This window comes from Pelodiscus sinensis, chromosome 7, assembly GCF_049634645.1.
Source record: "Pelodiscus sinensis isolate JC-2024 chromosome 7, ASM4963464v1, whole genome shotgun sequence".
Classification (NCBI taxonomy): domain Eukaryota; kingdom Metazoa; phylum Chordata; order Testudines; family Trionychidae; genus Pelodiscus; species Pelodiscus sinensis.
In genome coordinates this window covers 34,220,839-34,242,740 of record NC_134717.1, presented here as the reverse complement: position 1 = coordinate 34,242,740, position 21,902 = coordinate 34,220,839, and the positions used below count along the sequence as shown (strand labels likewise).

At 45.5% G+C, this 21,902-nt stretch overlaps 2 protein-coding genes across 5 annotated transcripts in view; both read right to left on the bottom strand.

Moving 5' to 3' along the window:
- Positions 1–4,618: 4,618 nt before the first annotated feature.
- Positions 4,619–13,511, bottom strand: TBR1 (T-box brain transcription factor 1). Of its 2 annotated transcripts, XM_014569433.3 has the most exons (7): positions 12,579–13,509; positions 12,015–12,169; positions 11,580–11,701; positions 10,956–11,114; positions 9,874–9,935; positions 6,885–7,002; positions 4,619–6,779 (listed from the first exon to the last, which is right to left on the bottom strand). In XM_014569433.3, exons 1-7 carry the CDS (start codon positions 13,268–13,270, stop codon positions 6,159–6,161), a joined length of 1,929 nt encoding a protein of 642 aa, XP_014424919.1. In that variant the 5' UTR covers positions 13,271–13,509; the 3' UTR covers positions 4,619–6,158. The 2 variants fall into 2 exon arrangements, with proteins under 2 accessions (XP_014424919.1, XP_006114900.1); XM_006114838.4 differs by having other exon boundaries at positions 4,619–7,002; positions 12,579–13,511.
- Positions 13,512–19,110: 5,599 nt separating this feature from the next.
- The window catches only part of PSMD14 (proteasome 26S subunit, non-ATPase 14), a 72,403-nt gene continuing 69,611 nt past the window's right edge, over positions 19,111–21,902 (bottom strand). For all 3 annotated transcript variants that reach the window (XM_006114837.4, XM_006114835.4, XM_006114836.4), the window contains one exon: positions 19,111–19,530. In XM_006114837.4, coding sequence (XP_006114899.1) covers positions 19,432–19,530 — 99 coding nt within the window. In that variant the 3' untranslated portion in view covers positions 19,111–19,431. The remainder of the gene's footprint in view (positions 19,531–21,902) is intronic.

Sequence of the window (21,902 nt, the reverse complement as noted above, 5' to 3'; positions counted from 1 at the left end):
CCACATGTATAATGAGTTTCTTCTTTTAAAATGAAAGTTTCCCTCAACTGAACATAAAAAAAACTTAATGCAAAATAATTTCTCCATGCACATGCTCTCTGATTTTTCCCAGACCCTACTCATTCAAAACCAGTCAAACATTATTGGAGAAACGTGCCAAATAACTACCTTTGGGTCAGTAACAAACAAGATAAATTCCAGCTTGTAAAGGAAATTGTGGGATAAATGTAAAAGCATCTAACAGTTCGAAGGGAAAACAAAAGACTTTTTTAACCACAATTTTAGCAGCACTATAATCAAAGTTATGCAAGCTAGGTCTCTCATCCTCACACTTATTGAAACTCAGGTCTGCCAGTTTGGGGATGGAAGAATCATTGGTCAGGAGGGCTCCCCTTCAGGGTGTAGGGAATTTAGCCGTAAAACATGTCCAGGGTCCCTTCAGTTATTCCAACCTATTGTTCTTCTAATTACTTTTTGGGCAAGTAATAAAAGGTATGTGTCTTCTTAGGACCTTTCAGTCTAGTTTAGACATAACCCATCAAGTGGCGACTAAAGAAGGTGAGAGCAGGTTTTTTGACGAGCATTAGGACTGCAGTAGCAAACAATGAAGAGGCATGGACTTGGTTAAGAACATAACTCTTGCTTGATTCATTGGACGGAAATGGCCAGAGAAACTTTCCAAGGATGTCTTTTACCTCTGAGTAACCTCGTTATCCATCTACTTCTTTGTGCCAAGTAAAAATCCTCCTATCCGTATCACTATTCTATTACTCACATTATCCACAATCATCTCTCTCCTTCAGCATTCAAAAATGACATAAGCAAACATTTCAATCAGTAATTAAAGCCTTGTTTAAAATATGCAATATGTCATCAAATTTGCATAGCATAATTTTGCAGAATATGCTACATCGTAAATCATTGTCTTATATATGATATGGTATTAATGTGAAATGTTAGGGAATACAAGAAATATTACCAGTAAAAGAATTTTACATAGCCTTGTATATTTCATTCTACTTGTTCTCTATTTCTGAGAAAGTTTTGTTCTGTCATTTAGATAAAGGAGGGCAACTATATTTCGTATTACTGTATTATTCATTATTATACAGTACAATTAAAATAAAATTCCTCTTGTTATGCCTGGAATATTAACACAAATTAAATTTAATATTAAATTCATGCAATTAGATGCTGATCTAACAAATTCAGTCACGAGGTTTTGCTACAGGTAAACTGAAAAACACAGCAAATACATCGTTATATGCATACACTAGGTCAGAAACTGAATACTTGATTTTTTTATCTGAACACATACTTTATTGTCAATTAGTCTATGCTCGATATATATACACTTGTAATATTGCTAAAACATTGTTTTACCTACCTACTGAACGTAGTAAGCCTTTTCTACTTCAGTGGACCTTTTCAAACCTCCTGTAGAAATAATTATGGAATTGCAATATTAACTAGCTATGTACAGTAAAGCCTGTTTATGCAAACTCTCTAACCCAAGAACGATCCCCAGATGTTATTCATTTGCCCAATAACCCGCTAGATTATCGGAATATGTTAATACCCCTCAGATCATTTTAGCGATCTGGGGCTGTGTACAAAATTATTTCTCTATTTTTTTAGACAGAAGCTCCCTTTCATATTTCTGGTTAAGCAAAAAGGAGAGCAGTTTCAGGGATTTCCCTCCAAGTGTGATCTTCAATGTGTTTATGGCGTAATAAAAGCCGTTTGTATTTTAATTCGATTTTGTTTCGTGCAGCTGTAGGACAATTACGTTAAAATTAACCAAATATAATAAGTGGCTTGGCTGAGGGACAACGCCTAGAGTTACTTCCGACTGTACTGTTTAAAAACTAGCAGTGTTGTTGTCGGGTCAGTACATTGAGGGGGAGCATGAAATTGCACCATTTCCAAGAGTAACATAATCAGAGACCGGTTTCTGTCAAATGTTTTGGTGCTGGTTGCCCCCACAAATATTCAAAGGCTGGTGCTCATTGTAGTCTGAGCCATGACCGGGAATCTGGTATGGGCGCAGCAGGCAAGTGTCCCGGCAGGCACCTTACTGGTGACGGGCACAAGAAACACTGATGTCCTGAACAAATGTGGGTGCACAGGAATCAAGTGCTTCCAAGCGTGCGGGGCTGCGTGCACCTGCTTTAGCAACCCTGGCCATAGGAATGCAGTCGGGGTGGCTCTGAGACTCTGTCAATGCAGTTCAGAGAGGCACGAGTTACCCCTGGGGGGGTGGTGGGACCGAGGGCTTGTTTGAGCAAGCTGCCTGCTCCTAGGGAGCGTCCTCTGGGCTGCTGCTTTTGCCACATTTTTCATTTTTAAACGCATCCTCGCTAGTTTCAATAATGCTGAGATAGAGAGGGGGTTAAGACAAAATCCATACAAACAACCCTATTTAACGCCTATGCTGTTGTTCAGCAATTGTGTTCCAAGTCTGCTTCGCGTTTACAGTTTGTTCAACACTTGCCTTGAATCCTAGAGGCTGGATTAATATTTAGGAAATAAACGCCGTTCTCCAGGGGCTGTGCCTGCAATAGCTCGCCTTTGATAACCTGAGCGAGACTCTGCTCTCCTCTCAGAAGATCAGTGGCTGGGTTTCAGGTTACAGTCAGGAGAGCCGTTGCATTTGATATTCGGCTGCAGTTTGAGAGGAGCACAGGTAGCCAGAGCCTTCCTGGACATTTACCTCACAGCCAAACAAAGTGAGAGATTAAAAGAAATTAAGCATCCCATTGCCTCAGATCTGCATGGAGCTTGGCAACATTTCAGCAACAGCAGCGAAAACCAAACAATAATGCGACTCATCTGCACCCCACCTTCCCGCCTCTCTCTCCCACAATTTTTCCACCAGCACCAGAATGAGGTCCCCTGAAAACCCCAGCGCCCTGCGTGCGCGACGGAGCAGGCTGCTCGGGGGCATTTAGACGCCTTGGCTTGACGATAATTGAAGTCCGACTTTTTCACCCTGAAGCGGGATCCAGACCTGTTCGCAGCCTCCTCTGAGCCCGCAGCTCCCTCGGGGCTCGGGTGCTGCTGGCACTAACCGCTTCGGTAGCTTCCCCCCGCCCCTTCTCAGCCCCAGCCCGGCCGGCTCCTGCACACGCATTGCCAATGCGACTCCAGCCCTTTGACCCGCCGCTTTTTGCAAGGCTGCTGGGGTTGGGCGGTGGAAGCGCAGCGAGGGACAAGGGGGAGCCACCTCCCCAGCCCTGCACGGATCCCTTGAGCCTAGGGGAGAGAGAGGGACAAGGGCAGCCTAGTGCCTACGCTGCAGCCCTGGCTGCGCACGCTCGAGTTCCTCGGGGCAGCGGCCGCTTTGCCCCTGGCCGGGGAGGGCAGGCGCGGGGAGCGGCCCGGCGGGGGCTGGGCAGGGGCTGTGCCGCGGCTGTGCCGCAGGGCCAGCGCTGGAGACTTGAGCTGTGGGGCACACGGAGTTCCCGGGAAAGGCGCTCGGAGCGCGCGCTGCGCACACGGGCTACCAGCACCTGCCATTTGGAAGCGCGCACTTGTGTTGTTTAACGTCCCTTCTTCTTAATACAAAAACAGGACAAAATACTGTCGCTTGTGGTAGACACAATAAGGCTCCGCACAGAGCCGCCTAGCGGGGGCTGGCGGAAGGCGCCGCAGCCGCCGGGTGCTGCGCTAGCGGGGGCTCTAGCTATTCTTGCCCATTTCTCTCTGCAGTGCTCAAACTTTCCGTGTGGCCCTTCCACAGCGCTCCCGCGCTTCTCGGGTGGCTAAAGAGCGCGCCTCTTCGTCCGACGTGTCCTGGCAGCTCCCTGCAGCAGGCTAGCGCGATTTTCAGCGCCGTCCCGGGGCTAGAAAGATGCTGGTTCTCGCGGTGACGAAAGGGGGGGGACATGTTTACGTTTGTTCCTCGGGGTGCAGCCCCTCCGGCCTCGACGGAGAAAGCCACCCCGGCGTGGAGCTCACACAGCTCACGTGCCGCGCAAAAAGCCACCGAAGGATACAAAGCGACTTGCGTCCAACTCCCCTCGCTACCAGGAAAGGAGCCACCGGAGCGGATCGGAGCCTAACCCGGCACACAGCGCGTCTGGCATCCTGTTCAAAAGCTCAAGCAAATGCCAAAGAACTCAGCCTCTAAATCCTGGGCTCGCCTTTCCAATAACCTCACCTCAGGGGACACTGTGTCAAAACATCTCCCTAGCCTGAGCTCCTGTCCTGTAAGCACCCAGCACCGACTCTGCACAGAAACATAAGACAAAGCCGCGTTTCCCGACATGCTTTTTACATCGTTGGGTATAAACCGCTCAACTCCGATTAGACTTCAACCCTCTTTCCCTTTTCCTAGGGCAGACATCAATGCACTGGCCAGGCTATAGGAAAGGAGAGAGCCTCCCTCTCCCACGTCTCCTCTGTGTCCATGGGAAAGCCAAAATGCAAACCTGGAACTACACAACACACTAGGACAGGAAACCAAAATGCACGTTTTTAACTCAAAAAAACCATGAAACGGTTATAAAGAGAACTGCCCTTAGCATCCACGGGATTTCTTCTCCCTAGTTCACTTAAATATTTTCAATTTCCCCTTTGTAAAACGTAAACTGCTTTCAAACACCACGTTAACGTTTTGCCAGGTTTATTTTACTTGTTATACACAGACAATACAAACGGGCAAAAAACAAAACATCTCAATGGAGCTTGCACTTGTATAAATCATTCAGTTCCACAGACATAACAGAACAAATATAAAAATCACAACATTAGATTTACAGAAGAGCCAAAAATATACACACGTTTATGACCCTGAATTTCTATTAGGAGAATTTCCCCATCGGCTGGAATCTTGGCTGACTATTTTGCCTGATGCATATTTCACTTGGTATTTTTTCCATATAAAATGCTTATATTGTATAGATTTGCTACTCAGAATTTAAAGACTTACTATTCTACTTCCACGGGGGAGAGCCTGGGGGTTAATGCTCCTTCTCAAACGTAACAAGAGACGTAGAGGATGGATCACTCTGACTCGCAATGCTTAGTGCACCCCCTAGAAAGTTAGATTCAGTTATCTACTTTATGAAAAAGTCAGTTCCAAAACTAAATGCAGTAAAATATACAACTCACAATTCATCTTCACTGGACTACACTATGATTACCAACAATTCAGTCGTCTATATCGTTTGTAGGTTATTCATTACAACGATTTACAGCAATATAAATAAAGGGGGAGAAACTGTAAAGACATTTGGAAACTGTTTGTCAGCATTTTTGGCACCCGCACAAACCGGTAATGGATTTGGCACTTGGAGGGGTGAGATGAACAAAAAGGGAAAAAATAATGTTGCTGTAGAGCTACTCCTCTTTAAGATTAAAAAAAAATACAGATGCAGTTACTTGGCAGTTTGAAGGCGTCCCGCTACTTAATCGACTTTCAGACTAGATAGATTTCTATTCTTTTGAGGGTCAAGCACAGACACCCCTTAGCGGTGTCAACCCAGGGCACAGAGTAGTTTATTCCATGCCAGGAATTTCAAGAAAGTGAGAAACCCATTATTACGTGTTAGCTATTTCTATGGGATATCTTGCTTTTCCAGAGGCATTTAGAACAGAGATTGAACTTTGGGGGTCGAGAGAGGAGAAACTGAAAAAAATTAAACATGATCTAGTTTGAGACTTCACAATGGGAACAAAAGAAGTATAATCATTCGTTACAATAAATTAAACACTATGTACAGGCATTTCCACAGGCTTTGTTCCACTAACATCACTAACGTCCCCAACTATCCATCCATGGAAAAGGAAGGAAGCGCTACAGTATATGGTTTTAAGAGTCAAGCATCCTGCTCATCAATGGGATTTGGAGAATTAGTGGGAAGAGTTTACGGCGGAATTGCTGCTTTCTTATATATCAGCGCCAGCACCGGGTGCCAATGAATGTCAAGATCTCCTGAAGGGTTTGTAGGGTTTCTTTACACGCCAGAAAGGGAAACGGGGAGCGAGAATTACAGCTAAAACTCTTTCGGGGGGGGACATAAAAAGAAACAGCTAAAGTTGGGATCAGTGCGCTAACTGCTGAGAAGTTGCTGTGCAAAAGGACTGTTGTATTCACTCGAGAGCGTGGCGGTGGGCGACCGAATGCAAAGGGACGGGAAGGGACGGGGCAGAGTCTAGCTGTGGGAGTAGAAGCCATAGTAGCCGATGTCCTTGGCGCAGTTCTTTTCACAGTCCCTTTGGGTCAGCACTTCGCTCTTGAGGGGAGAGGAGCTCTCCGACACCGGGGTGTCCGAGGGCGAGATCCGCCTCCTCTTGGCCTGCTCGTAAATCCCAGAATCAGTGGAGTCGATGGATTTAATGGACGAGGGGGTCTCGATCCAGCTGGAGTCAGACAAGTCTTTGGGCTTGGAGTCCTCAGCGCCCGGCAAGGGGGATCTCTCGGTGACCAGGCTATCCGCCTCCTCCCCTAGGTACGGGTTGCTGGTGGCCATCCGGGCCGCCGCTGCGCTGTTGGGCCAGCAGGAGAGCATGGAGCTGGATTTGCTGCAGTACTGCGGGGGGCTACGCGCGCCCCATCCCGAGGGGTCGGTGTAGTAGCCCAGCGGCCGCCCCGTGCACCCAGCCGCCTGCAGGGGCAGCGCCTTGACCCCGGCCGCTGCGTAGGACAGCAGGGTGGCGGCATTGCCAGCAAAGTCAGTGGCCGTGTCGTAAGCGGAGGCGGCGAAATCTAAGCGGTTGTTGGCCGGGGTGACAAACCAGCGCTGCGGGGACGGGGCCCCGGGGTCCTCGGCTTGCTGGGGAGAGAGCAGCCCGTTGGTGTGGGGCACGCTGCGGTCGCTGCCCGGCCCCGGGCCAGCGCCAGCACCGGGGTGGAAGCGGGACTTAGCGTAGTTACTCACGAACTGGTCCTGCAGGAAGGAGCCGGCCATGGCGTAGCGGGCCCCGGGCACGATCTGCGAGCGGGGGGAGTCATTGGGGGAAGGCGTGAGCCGGTCCATGTCGCAGCCCGTGTAGATCCTGCCAAAGAGAAGGGCAGAGGTCTGGGTGTCCCTGGGTCCGCTGGAGCCAACGGGACTTTTGTCATTGACTTCAGCGGGACCAGGGCTCTCCCGGCGCTTGCTCCCTGGCTCAAGAAGCCAAGGCAGGGGAAGAACGGCTCGGGACGGAGCGGCGGCGACCCGGGTCACCCTTAGAGACACCCCTAAAATGCAATGCCCAGAAACACCGGGGCAGAAGCGGGGCCGGTCAGGGATGTAAAGAAACCAATTGACCAGGTGGACATCCCTCCACTTCTGGCTCCTCGTGATACTGAATACTGGGGAGGCTATTTGAGGACAGAAGAGTTACAAAATCAGGTGATTTTACACCTGCCATTCGCAAAGCGGATCTCACATTTTACATGTGTCTTAAAAAAATAGGCCAACACAAACTGAAAACGAGTTTGCTCTCACGTTTATATTTAGTAGGGTCGTGACTTCAAGACTGACGTTTCTTGTTTGTATTCATTTAATATCTACAGGTCAGCTAACATCCCACCTTCGTGGATGTTGCCACCTTTTCTGGGACCTTGGGAAATCCTACATTGTTGAAAATTGACCAGTCCCATAATATGCGCAACAGGTAACCTTGTCCATTTCTAGCAAAACAGCATGAATGGCAGACTGAAAATTTATCTCTGCGGTTTGACATTTCTGTTCAAGTCATAAACCAACTAACAGGATTTTACTGAATTTAAATTCAGCTAATCTTCAAACACCTACTTAAGGAATTTTAAAAGCAGATGCGCCCATTTTTTTCCCAATATAGCCTAATGGATGAACAGTTAGTGTGTGCATTTCATTCAGGCTAAAACTGTGCTTTAATTAACCCTCCACGCCTCCTGAAATTACTTACCCAGAACACAGTTGGCCCTTAAACAAATGCCATGTGCTAGACAGCATTTAAGCTCTTTTTAAAGTGACATACATGTGAAATTTATAATGTAAAAGAAAAGAAAGCAGAGACATTTTGTGGTTGGAGAAGTCCAGACGGGTTTTCATCTATGGCCTATCCTATATGTAGAAAAATCTTATTTAAATTACACAGACCACGTCCTCTCTTCTGCATTGCATCAATGACCTATTTTGTATGCTCAGATAGTGAGGTTACTTCTCCTTTGAGGCTCTTATCCAAATCACCAGAACCCCGGTGTTTTCCCTCCGGTCACTTGTTGCACATTGCCTTACATTTGGGGAAAAGGGTGTGAATGAGCTACAATTATATTTCCCAAATAAGAATAAATCTGAGCAACAATCAGCTACTTTACATTTAAGCAAAGCGATCGCTCTGGGGCTTGATCCCAGTTTTAGGCCCGGGTTAAGAAAAGCATTTAAGCACTTGCCTAGTTTTATGTATGTGTATACATCTCGTTATTTTAATGGGGTTTAACTGGTTTGCTGAATAGGGATGGACTTAAGCAACTGCTTAAAATTAAGCACATATTGTAGTGCATTTTTCAGTGTGGGCCTTACTAGACGGCAAATTTACAAACTCCATTGGGATCCGGAGATGGCTTTATCTGTGGGGGCTGTTTCCATCTCCTTAAAACACAAATACGCTTCTCTTACTCAGAAAGAAAAAAAGAAAAAAATCCCCTAAACAGAGAGCCCAACCCTGGCAGGTGGTCATCCCACTCTGTTCCCATTTAATAGGCGCTCAGGCAAAATCAGGGGCGCAAAACCCGTGCGCTTTCCCGAGATGTTTGAGTTCCCCATCTCCCACCAGGTCTTCGAGTAGCATTGGGTTACGGGCCCTTCCCACTCACTCTCTGGATGTTTCTCACTTATAGACGCAAGTGCTAGAGCAGTTTGTTGATTTTATTGCTCTATAGTCACAATAATGGGAGGGGAGTGTGGGATGGCATTAGCCTCATTTTTGCTTTTGCTTTCACTCCACTGTGTTGGGAGGTAGAGGGAAGTACTCAGAAGTAGCACTTCAGCGGGGGTACTCTTAAATAGTCTATCTATTCCAAACCTTCCTAACAGGGACCATTGAGCAGAGTACAATATTTTGGGATGTTCTATTAAATTCCCGAAAAGGAGCAGGAGGGGGCAAACCCCTAAAGTCAAGTGACAAGTTACAAAACATCCCATCATTCGCTCAAAGATTAGACCAATATGCATGTCCGATATGTTTAGGATGATTTTGGATACATTAATAACATATCCTATGGATTTTTTTTCTTTCTACGAAAACATTTCCCATTATATATAACTATCGATATATAGGAGTAGCAAAATAAAAACCAAAAGAAAAGCGAGATAGTGAGAAATAGAAGAATTTTTCTTTAAAACTTTCGGTATAGGATCCTGAATGATTTCAAGAGTCGGTTATATTCAGTAATTTAGCTCCCATAAGTGGTCCTTATTTCCTAGCCTACATACACAGCCTGAATAAACGGGAACTCGAGAACGGGCACAAAGTCATATGCCAGAAAGAACATCACAACTGCCAAAGTCACACGTAGCCTCAGATGCAGGCAGAGGGGGTGAGAAGAGCATCTGGCCCCAGAATGCACAAGGCTGTATTGAATGTGCTAGCCAGCCTCTTCCAGCTTTGCCTCTTAGTAACACATGCGTTCAAATTAATTCGAAAGTTTTTCAAGAAAAATTCTAGCGACAAAAATGAATTTCATTTTTAGTAAGTTACCGAAATCCAGTCCCGACTTTAGAAGCCTGCGTTTGCTTTCTCTTATCTGGGAGAACTTTTTAAAGCTTAATACCTAATATTTCAATGTTTAAATAATTAGGGAGATTTTTAATCCAACCCCAAATACTAAACCAAATAGAGTCTCTACCACTCTACGTGGGCGCATCCGATAAGATGGATAATAAAATACAATTTACTTACGTATCATAATTGTCTCGAAAGCCTTTTGCAAAAGGGTTGTGATCTATTTTCAATTGTGTAATCTGGGAAAGAAAACAGAGGATCAATTACTATTTTTTTCGCACCAATAAATGATGAAAGCATGACAATTGACAAAGTACTTCAGGCACATTTTTAAAGTGGGACTGGTCAATCTTTTTTCATTAGTTACTTCAATTGCCGCTCTTCAAAATATAAAAATTAAGCTTAGCCTATTCATAAAGGTTTTGGTTAATATGATCGATCTTCCAGTTACTGACAAAAAGGTGAAATAATTTTGATTCAGTCTGTTTTTAAATGTAATTGTTCTCAATTAAAGTTTAAATGTAGGATAAGAAATAATGAATATTTTAAGTTGTTTATATTATATTTAAGAGATTATTGTATCTACACTTGTCTTATTCAAAAACAGAACACAACGACTTTTAATGCATGCCATTTAAAGAGAGAGAGAAAAATATCTGACTACACATTAACAGGATTTTATTCAGATTAAAACGTTCCATCACCCCCAACACAGTCAGCAGCATCAGTGGCTCTTTACAAACTTGCTAAAAATCCCATCAAATTAAATGTGCGCTTTTCAATGAAAACAACTATTGGCAAATACACTCTAGTGTTAATATAATACATGCCGACCCGGTTTCCGCTCGGCTTCCTAAGATGTTCACAGTGGAAACTGATGGCTATTGCGCCCCTATGAAATATTCACTCTGTAGTCCTCACGCCAGACTTGTGCGTATTCGTGAGACTAGCCAGGTTCAGTGAAAAGATACAGCAATGTGAGCCACACGTTTGCTCGTGCTCCGATTGGGGCTCACAATTCTTGACAGTTTTAGCCAAAGGTACAGAATTACAACTTCAGGGGTACACATCTAGGTCCTGGCCACATGGATTCTGCCGGGGGACAAAAAGGAACCGGCCTGATTCAATCATATGCCGGCCAGCTCTCTGCACGGCGTCTAGCTGCCTCTCGTTTTGCGGGCACCTGCACAGAGCAAAGCGCTGCTGGCCGGTTGTGGGTGAGGATGGCCGCGAGTGAAATACAGCGCCAAGCTCTTTACATCGGTGTTCTGGTAGGCGGTGACAGCTATGAACTGAGTCTCCGGGAAGGTGAAAGTCTGCACTCGGCCCGGCTGGTTAGTATCCTCCGTCCCGTCTTCGTTCACCTCCACCACATGCAAACGGGGCTGGTACTTGTGTAAGGACTGCAAGACCACCATCTGTCAGGCATAGAAAGGGAGGGGGACAAAGGGGCTCAGAAGCTACACTGGAGCGAGGAGAGGGAGAAAAAGGCGGATATTTCCCGGTATTTTTCCTTGGGAAAGCGTTTGAATAACAAGCCGTGGCCGAGCTGTCAGAGAGGTTGCACTGACTCAACAACGAAGGCAAAATGCATCCCCTAAGACCTCACCTAGTCCCTTTTTAGCAGCATAGCTACAGATTCACCTCACTTCAGAACGCCTGTATTCATGCCCTCACCTCCCATATACATAAACCCCACTCCTGAGCCTGGTCTGGGTTTTGTTGCAGGATTTTGTTTTCTTCCTCGGAAATCATGTACAATTCTAAGGAACAGAAACTAGTATGTTTCACACCAGCAGTCTGATTTAACTTAAGGGTCTGATTTGAATTTTCAGGGTTTTATTGGAAGCAACAAATAAAGAGCGTGTGTGAGTTTCACTGACCTGCCCGTTGTTGTTTGAGGCTCCTTTATTGTTTGTAAGTTTTAATTTCCCAAAAGAGATTTCCTGACGCATCCAGTGGGCTCCAGTGTTGGGGGAATCGGGGTGCATGTACACTCGGTTTCCTAAAGAAACAAATAAATGCGCCACGATTATTACACACACCCGGCTTCCTGCAACTGTAGCAGCACGCACAAGGTTTCCATGATTCGCATTAAACTTAGCAGCGCTTTACCGGCGATGCTCCCTTCGTTTTAACCGGGGAGGATTAAAATAGCATTTTCTGAACACCCTTCACTCCCCCTCCCTCTTCTTATTTTTTTAAGCATCGTTGGCCCATTCTCGTTTAAGAAGTCGCCCGAGCCAGTCCACAAAGGCTTTAATTAACCATTCTCACCTAAATATGTGTCGGGAAAAGTGTTAATTGGAATAACTTGCCTTGTACATTGGTGTCCGCCTTGCCGCAAGGAACCCATTTGCCTCCTTGAAATCTCCAGTGGTTGGGATCGGCCAGAATTACATCCACAAAAATATTGTAATGAGCCGTGGGATCCAGACCAGAAATATTAAAACTTAGGAAAGGGAACATGCGCCTGTGAAAAGAAAACACACACAAACCCCACCAGCACCGCGTTAAGCCGAGAACCACAAGTCACATAAGAGAACATAAGGGCTGCCTGAAAAAGGGATGAGGACAAAAGGAGACGGGAGCCGCTTTGGGGGCTTTCCCTGCAGGGACTGCTGGCCAGGTGGGCACCTGCACCCCATCTCCAGACACCTTGTGCAAGCACATCACGAGCCATCCTAGCAGGCGCCCCCTGTGACCTACCCCGTCCAGCTCCCCATTTTCACGATGGGCTTGGGGGGCTCGATCGTCAGTCACCCCGAATATCTAGCGCAGGTCGCCCCCCTCAAAAGTCTCCGCAGGGTAGAGTTCGGAGTCCCAGCCCCACCACCCGAGTCCAAGCGCTCCGGGCAGCCGCAGCAGCGTGTGCCGCTTACCTCCCTTGTTTGGTGATGATCATCTCTGTCTGGTGCCGGTGAAATTTCAGCCAGAGTGGCCTGTTGCACAGGTAGACCTGAGCTTTGCCGGGCACCAGCCCCGGCTGGGTGGAGGAGAACTGGTAGAAAGGCGCCCCTTGGTAGGAATGGCCGTACTGCTGGGGGTAAGGGTAGCCTGCCGTAGGGTAACCTTGTGGAGAAGAGTTGGACAGGAGGCTGTTGTAAGCTCCATTGGTGATCACAGGATGGTGAGCCATGTAGCGGCTTGGACTGGCGATGGAAAAGGCTGGGTGAGCGGGTCCATGCTGGCTGGGGTAAGGGAACATGGTACTGGGAGCAGCGGCAGCGGACTGGGGCTGGCTGGACTGAGAGAGCAGATAGCGATCTGCAGCAGATCCATCGAAACTGTGACGAAGCTCCGAGACCCCGTCCAAGACGGGAGAGAGTTTATTTCTCTGGACGTCCCCTGGTGTGTCCTTGGAGTCAGGAAAATTGTCTGTATCTGACTGATTCGTCATCCCCCTGGTAATTTTTTTCAGAGGTGAACTTCTCTCCAGGTTGTCAGTGGTCGAGATAATGGGATGATCATGCAAGGCAAGCTCAGATCCGCCTGCATGTGGATAACTGCTGCTCACATTGAGAAATTTCTTGGAGAGCATGATAGAGGGAGAAAGACAATGCTCCAGCTGCATAGCTCTAGCACCAATACAATAACCCTTCAGTCTCTGGTTCTAAAGGGCTCCTCTTAACATAAACTAGACATCCTGGGACCCTCCCGAGGCAGAAAGCATTTCTCCCACCAAACGCTTCCCCAACGTTTGATTTACTTTTTTTTTTCCCTGGGAGAAGAGATTGGCCAATTGACACTATGCAGCAATAAGGAAAGACTCACTTTTGATCTTGCTGCTTGTGGAGCGGATGAAACGGCTCCTGCCATTGGTTAACCGCTGACAGTAATTTAATTAGATAGACATTAATTAGGATAATCACCTGGCTCCTGGTCGCGACGATCATGGCAAATTGAAGGAGATGATTTTATTGTGGGATAGAAGGGAATGGTGGGGGGAGACAGTGTGTTTGCTGTGAGTGCTCATTACCGTGTGACCTTTCGAGCTTTCTGACTAAGGATAGAAAAAAAAACCCAAGGACCTACGATTTCCTAATTTTTTTCCTTTTTGTGAAGAAGGGAAGAGAGGAGATGCTGGGGAGTTTAGGGGTCAGAATGAGCCCAGGTGTCAGCATTCGCTCTGAATGTAACGATTTCATCGTACAAACTGGAGGCCTGATTTCACCTTGGAAGTTCCAGAATGTGGCTTCCCCGTCTAATATGCAGTGCCCAATAACGGGCCGAAATCCTTCATAAAGATAGTCCCCCTCCCCCACCCTCTCCATGTAACTCCCTCCCTCCAAAGGGAACTGCTGCGCTGGAAAAACAAAACGCCCCTGAAACTCCATTCAGGCAGCATATGTACACAGCGGCAATGCATCGTCTCCTTTAAGTTGTGAAATAATGATAAGCCGCACAGCTGAAGAGCCCTAATGCATTTGCAGGCATGTGTACTGCTTCTCCGGTCACTGCATATTTGATCGGCGGGCTGGCGTGCGGGAGACGCTCGGCAAGGCAGGGCGCGGGGACTGGAGCGAGGGCTCCTTTGTGAGAGATTTGTCACAAGCGCTGCGCTCGATTCACAGAAGCACATTGCAGTGTCGCGAGGGCTCCTGTCGATTCAGGGCGGCGCGAGGGGCTGCGTCCCAGACCCCGCTGTTATTACACGAGGCTGACACCTACTGGGAGAGGCGCGCGGTGGCCCAGGCCCGGGCCACTCCACCTATCCGGCGGAGAGCGCTGCAGGGCCGCGGCTTCCGCAGCTGGAACAGCGCCGCTCGGCCCGGCGAATAGGGAGGCCCCATTGCCCCGAGCTCGCTTAAGCCGCTTCCCTCCTCTGGTGGCAGAGCGGGGCTCTCCTGCTAGCGCTCTGCAGATCCAGGGACACGCACCTTCTATCTGGGGAGTGGCTGCAACGCTCCAGGGCTCCTTTCTGTGGACAGGGATGTGGATGGAGACACAAGTTTTGGATCTAGAACCATGCAAATGTGCAGATGTCCATTGAGAGCCAGCCAGCACAGCCCCCTTTATGCAGAGGTGGACACAGATACCCGTTGTGTATCCCCACAGACTCCACAGTTGTGGGCTGGTGTGTGAAGACGCACAAGCAGAGGTGTGACCCACACACCTACTGGATGTGAGTCACTGTCCCATGTAATGGCACTTACACCACATACAGAGAGAAAGGGAGTTTGTCCCAGGGCTGTAGCTGAGAGCCAGCTGGCTTTTAGCTCAAGCTGTAGTGGTTCCTGCACTAAGCTCCAGGGCCCCCAGATTCAGTTCCACCTGTTGGTGTTATAGAGGCAGGGGGCAGAGAGGGAATGAGGGGGCCATCACTGGCATGTCACATGGCTCCTGGTAGGAACTATGGGCTTGGTTTCCCCACCAGATGTCTCTAGCAGGAACCCCTGGGGGAGGGGTGGAGAGGGATGCTGGGCCACAGCCCACCCCAGTTGGTGGGATTGAGCCAGCTGCTCTGTCCAGGCCATGCACTCAGGAGGCAATAACTACAGAGAAGCAAGGGGGTGTCTGTTGCTTGTATAGTTGGTCTCCGCTTTCCTGTTTAACTAGATGTGGTTTGTTGGCGGGGATAAGCTCAGCAAACCCAGGTGTTTGCAGCTCAGGTGTCAGCCACAGGCTGCACTGCAATGTTGGGCAGGGGCCTTGTTTGTCCCCTCCCCCCCATGAAGATAACAGGAGACCATGATCAAGCAATTTGTCTTCTGCCATCCATTTACGCTCTAAGAGGTACCTCTAAGATGGAATATTCCCACAGGGAGCAGGTAGGTGATCAGATAGCAGGTGTGAAATGTCAGGAAACTTTTTTTGGTGTGGGTGGAGGGAGAGATGGACAAGAGGTATATAGTTACATATAGAAGACAAAGCCTTTAATATAAGGAATGGTCCCAATAATTTTAGGACATCTTATCACCCTAGGAGAGAGACAAGCAGGGAGGGAGATTTCTTCTCCCAAGCACTAAGCCTTAGTCTTCTGGGTATGTGGTGCTAACCTGACTGCAGAACTTCTAGCTTAAGGTAATCACACCACTAAGCTTGACAGAGCTTCTTGTAGCCCAGGAGTGATTGAAGCTCAAGTTGGTGATGTTTACACCAAGATCTTTATTCTGAGTGTGGTTTTTCATGGATACACACTGCAGACTAGATCACAATGCAAGCCTGCATTGCTTTCCTCCATTTGAAACTGAGCTGAATCTTCATGAAAATGAATTAAATTTATATTGGGATTGGAACCAAGAGGCCCTTAGACAAAGTACTGGGGAATAGTTTTTGCACCTAGACCACAAAAGGTGTACTTTTAAACCAGAAAAAGGTGATCTCATAATTCCTCTCGGAGGAACTTATGGGTATTCAGCAAATCTGTTTTACTTTGTAAAGTGAAAAGTGAATCTTTAAATCTAGACCAAATGTTTTCCTGAAATATACTCTACAAATTATTTGGTGGAAATTCTATACCCATGAAGGAGGCCAGACTAGATGAGCACAGTGGTGTCTTCTGGCTTTGGACTATATGAATCTAATAAAGATTCTTTAAAGATCTATTTTAATATTTCCTTTTAAAAGGGCACCAACTTGAAAATCTTTTCATCTGAAAGCATACATAATATTGTTGCAAATAGGCTGGAGAAGCAACAAGTGTTTTTTCTGTGAACTTAATAGTTCTTTATATAATCAGCTTCAGCATCTTGCATTTTGTCTCAAGCCACATGATTGCTGTTTTCCAGGTCTACCACTATTGGTGAATCTCTTTCCCCACACTTCACAAGAGTATATTTAATAGTAACATCAGAGAGAGGGGAGGGAAGCTGAAATTAGAAGCACCAGGTAAGTTTAGGCAGAGGAAGACAGTAAAAGAGGAAGAGTGGGGTGGGGGAAGTATTTAGGTATTTCTCTCTCTCCCTCCCCCCCCCCCCCAGGAAAAAATATACGACAGTCATCATGTATCAAGAGTTTTTAACACTAGAGAAACCAAGCCAACAGCTACATTAGTTAGTAGACAGATAGAAATGAAGCATTCAGTAATGAGTTTCAATTTTTGGTTCCCTAACTTAAGTACAAAATTGTGAGCAGAGACAGTTGAGGTAGTCTATTGGGATCTAGTTTATTCAATAAAACCATGTTTTAGAATGGAAGCTGTCATATCATATCTTTAAGTAAATACTTCTAATGAAGTCATTCATGACTTACTCATGTATTACTAAACCAATAGAATTTAGGTATCTGCCATACAGACTCATTGTTAGCATAATATAGATCTAATTCTGTGAGAAGCAATATTTCATGCCAACCAGCTGTAGTTGCTAGGGATGTAAAGGTGTAGTCAATTAACTGATGAGCAAAAGCTTATAGGTTAATGCTATAGACTACATGCATTTCCTCCCACCCCTCCGCCCTGCCCACCCAGTAAATTTTTTAGCAGGCTGGCCAGCAGCCCAGCTCAGTCCTGGCTGGCAATGGGTCCAGGACCTATGCTCACTATGGCTCTGCATTTAAAGCATATTAGGAGCCAGCCCCACTCCCAGGGACTATACAATAGTCAACTAACCGATAAGAACTCATGAGGTTACTAGACTATTCAATTAACCAGTATTTAACACCCTAATAGTTTCTGGTGCTTACTTGTTTTACTAGTACCATGTGCTCCACTATGAAATTGTATTACTGGAAGATCAGGAGATGGGATAAAGACTAGATGAAACAGTGGGAAGGGTTGTACAATTTAGCACATTGAAGCTAATTTATTCAGTAGAGTACATCATTTTACATGGCAACTGCATTTCATTTTGTTGCAAATTGGGAATCATTCAGAAATGGTAACATTTCACTTTGTTAACCCACATAGTTCCTAAATTGGGATAATCAGTGCAGATATGCAGTGGCAGGTGCTGAGGAACTGTCTTTGGGAGGCAGTAGGGGACGTGAATGCATGTGAGAGAGAATCAAACTACCCATCTAGCTCAGCTCCTAATGAAGCTGTGCTCTGCTGGGGTTTAAGAGGCTACCTCAAAATCTTCCCTTACTCCCTCCAAGATAATACTTTGGTCCCTTATCACCATGCGCACCAGCTCCCCCAAACTGCCACACATTCCCTTTCCCATGAAGCTCCTAAATTGCAGGAAAAGTAAAAACTAGAAAATGACAGATGCCTTTTGGGAGTTTGTAAAAGAAAAATTGAGTCAAGCTGATTACAAGCTTGAGAGGTTCCTGCACTAAGCTCCAGAGTCCCCAGATTCAGTTCCACCTGTTGGGTGTTACAAAGCAGGATGCTAGGGACAAATACAGGCTACAGCGGACATGCGACACTCATCATGTCTGTTCCCTTTCAGCTATCCTCATTTTCCCACTGCAAGATAGATCTTCATTCCCACATACCCTCTCAACTTTATACACCAATCCATGGTTCTTTGTAGCAAGAATTATGGTAGAAAATTCTAGTTGCCTTGAATGGTAGTCCTCTATGCAAATAATTTTAAGTTAAAGACCTAAATATAAGAGTTGCCTAATCAAAAAAGTCTGGATGATAATGGAACAAGCTGATTACCACAAGTACTTCTTGCCCTGTATAGAATATTTACTGCATAAAGAAAGTGGCACAGTGAGGCAGAACCTTATGGGGTTATTTCTTTGATACAAGAAGTCACATGAATCACTTCTGAAGCTTTGTATTTAAGATCTGCATTTAACAGGACTTAAACGGCATCATCTGCCTGAACCTATGAATTTTCATTTACATTTCTTAAAACATGATTTCACTAGTTAAAAAGAATACCATGTGCGAACAAAGATGTAAGAGGGATACATTATTATGCTAAAGAACTGAGAAGCTTTTGCAGCTGTGTCTTACTGAAAGCCACCAGCTTGGCTTTATTAACTAGGAAACTCACACATCTTTGAGTGAGTGCTCCCATCTTTACTCAGATTGAAGTGGGAGGAGGAGAGACTCTGACCTCACTATTGTGACACTCAATAGAAATTGATCTCATATTTCATCACTATTTGCAAGGAGAGTTTTTCCTCTGTATTCTACTCTTCAAGCAATGCAATCCTTTCAGAAAATATTCTCAGGTTGTTTGCTATCAGCTATTTGGAGATGGACTTGCCTAAGTTAAGGAGGCTGGAGGTGTGATGAGCATCAGTGCATCAGCTTGTCATTTTCATAAGCATTTGCTTTGAATGGAGTTCTGACATCTATATGGCAATAGTGTTTGAACTTTGACATGAAAAATGTATGTTTTTCTAGAATACCTCAGTGATTAATGGAAGTCATATTTCATTTGTTGTTTTCTTAGCTCAATGTTTCACTTTAAATTTAAAAATGCAAAGCAAATCAGCTTTACCTGCATGAGTACTCTACAATGGTTGTCCATTCTGTGTACAATATTGACAAAAAAAATCGTAAACCAGATAGACTGTAAATGTATTTTTATTATGTAGCAACAATCAAAATATATATGTACTACTGATTTTCCCCCAAATATTAAATGAAAACGTAATACATTTTGCCCACTCTCTGTTCTTGAACTGCTTTGGAATCTGCAAAGACCCTGACAAAGAAACAGAAGTAATTGCACAACAGAGACTGAAAGGTGTTATAGTGCTGCTCTTAGACTGCAAATGATGCCAGATGTCTTCCATTTAACCAAATATACCTTCAGCAGTCTCTAGTTTCCACGTGTTAGAAACAATAGAAGAATATACACAGAAAGCACCACACTAACAGTAAATTTATTATTTAAATACAACTGTATCCAACATAGCTGCTAAACACTGAACAATATTTGAGGTCATCAGCACATCCACATGTTCTTCTAAATGACGTTTGGGGTCCTGAAAATAAATAAATATTAATGTAGGTTAGAGGAATCACTAAAACACGAACACTTCAGAGAAGATTTCAACTATTTGAGAAAACAGTGAGTTAATGGACACTGACAGCCTATTTAAGCCCCCAAGTTTTCCTTCCTTCAAGATACATGTAGTTTTGACTCTGAATTTCTAAAAACCCTGTAGCTCTCAATACTACTCAGAAATGTGTACACGTTAATAAATAAGTGTTCTTCATATTCTGGAAGGATATATAATAGCACGTGTTTTTATACAATTCCATACATAAACGCTACATCTACACTGGCGCGTTCTCACGCAAAAACTCTTTTGCGGAAGAGTTCTTCTGCAAAAACTCTTCCAGAAAAGAGCATCTACATTGGCATGTGCTTTTCCGCAAGATGTGCTTTTGCACAAGAGCATCCATGCCAGTGTAGATGCTCTCTTGCTCAAGAAAGCTCTGATGGCCATTTTAACCATAGGGCTTTCTTGTGCAAGAAATTCATGGTGCCTGTCTACACTGGCCTCTTGCGCAAGAACAGTTGCTCAAAAGGGCTTATTCCTGAGCAGGAACATCAGAGTTCTGGCATAAGAAGCCCTGATTTCATACATTAGAACGTCACTTTACTTGCTCAAGAACACGCGGCCAGTGTAGACAGGCAGCAGGTTTTTGCACAAGAGCAGCCGCTTTTGCGCAAGGGTGCACCAGTGTAGACACAGCCAAGTGAAATCCTGTCTTCAATGAAGTCAATGATAGAACTCTTCCTTGACTTCAGTGGGGCCAGAATATCACATTCAGTATTTTAGCTGCTTTACATTTTAGAAGCTAGGTCAATAAAAAAACTAAACTAATCAAACACTGCTGTAGATCTGACTGCAAAACCTGCAGATTGCTCTGTGTGTGTTAAATTTATCATCAGAGATTACACTTAACTGTTCATAGTAGGGGGACACATTTTAAAGTTTCTGGTGGCATGCACAATGGTTCAGGGGAGGGCATGTGTGTCACGCTAAAAATCCCTCTCCCCCACCGCGGCATTACCTCTGACTATTATTCCATAAACTCAACCAGAGCTAAACAGAACATGCTGCGGGGACCTACCCGGCAGCGCCCCAGCTGCTCCGTCCCAGGCATCCAGATTCAGCTGCTGTTGAAACTGATCAGCGGCTGATTCCAGGAAGCCCGGGGCAGAGAAACTCTGCCTCGGGCTTCCTGTAGTCAGCCGCTGGTCAGTTTCAGCAGCGACTGAATCTGGATGCCAGTTCCGACTTAAGTACAAATTCAACTTAAGAACAAACCTACAGTCCCTATCTTGTACGTAACCCAGGGACTGCCTGTACCCCACATCCGAGTATACCCTGCAGCAGGGGGGAGGCGGGGTTGTAAAAACGAATAAAACCTGTGGGTTATATTAGCTAAATTACGGTAATTGGATAAGAGGGAAGGTCTGCTCGTGGATTGATAACAGGTTAAAAAAGACAGGAAACAAAGGGTAGGAATAAATGGTTAGTTTTCAGAATGGAGAGAGGTAACTAGTGGTGTTCCCAAAGGGTCCATACTGGGACCAATCTTATTTAACTATTTATAAGTGAACTGGAGAAAGGGATAAACAGTGAGGTGGCAAAAGTTGCAGATGATACTAAACTGCTCAATATAGTTAAGACCAAAGCAGACTGGAGAGCTTAAAGCATCTTACAAAACTAGGTGATTGGGCATCAAAATGGCAAATGAAATGTAATGTTGATAAATGTAAGGTAATGCACATTGGAAAAAAAAATCCCAACTATATATCCCAGTGTTTCTTAAACTGTGTTACGTGGCACACCAGTGTGCCGCAGAGAACAAAAGAATTCAAAATGGCTGCCTTTACAGGGGTAGGCGACTTTTTTTCCCCCCCTCAACTTCCCCTTGACCCTTTTCCCCAGATTTTTTTTGTGTTGTTTTGCTCAACCAAAAATCCTTGGTGTTCCTCATATAAAAATTTATTTGGGGTTCCTCGGTCTTAAAAAGTTTAAGAAACACTGATATAAACAGAATGATAGGGACTAATTTAGTTATAACCACTCAAGAGAGATCTTGGAGTCATTGTGGATAGTTCTCTGAAAACATCCACTCAGTGTGCAGCAGCAGTCAAAAAAAGGAAACAATGTTAGGACTCTTTAAAAAAGGGATAGATAATACGCAGAAAATATCATATTGCCTATATATAAATCCATCTTGAATACAGGCAGTCCCCGGGTTATGTGGATCCGACTTATGTCGGATCCCCCCCCAGCAGACCAGGGAGACACGGAGCGGCTTTTCTCGCCGCGGAGGACGCAGGCGGCGGGACCACCGTGGTGCATATTGGCAGTCTGCTGGGGGGAGGGGGCCA

Bases quoted from the DNA above. Each gene is read 5' to 3' on its own strand.
- TBR1 (XM_006114838.4), bottom strand. From the start codon at position 13,270: ATGCAGCTGGAGCATTGTCTTTCTCCCTCTATCATGCTCTCCAAGAAA. The intron at 11,702-12,014 runs GCAAGTTATTCC...TTGTTTCTTTAG, and splicing joins GGCGGACACCAATGTACAAG to GAAACCGAGTGTACATGCAC. The intron at 9,936-10,955 runs GTAAAGAGCTTG...TTTCTTTCCCAG, and splicing joins CCGCCTACCAGAACACCGAT to ATTACACAATTGAAAATAGA.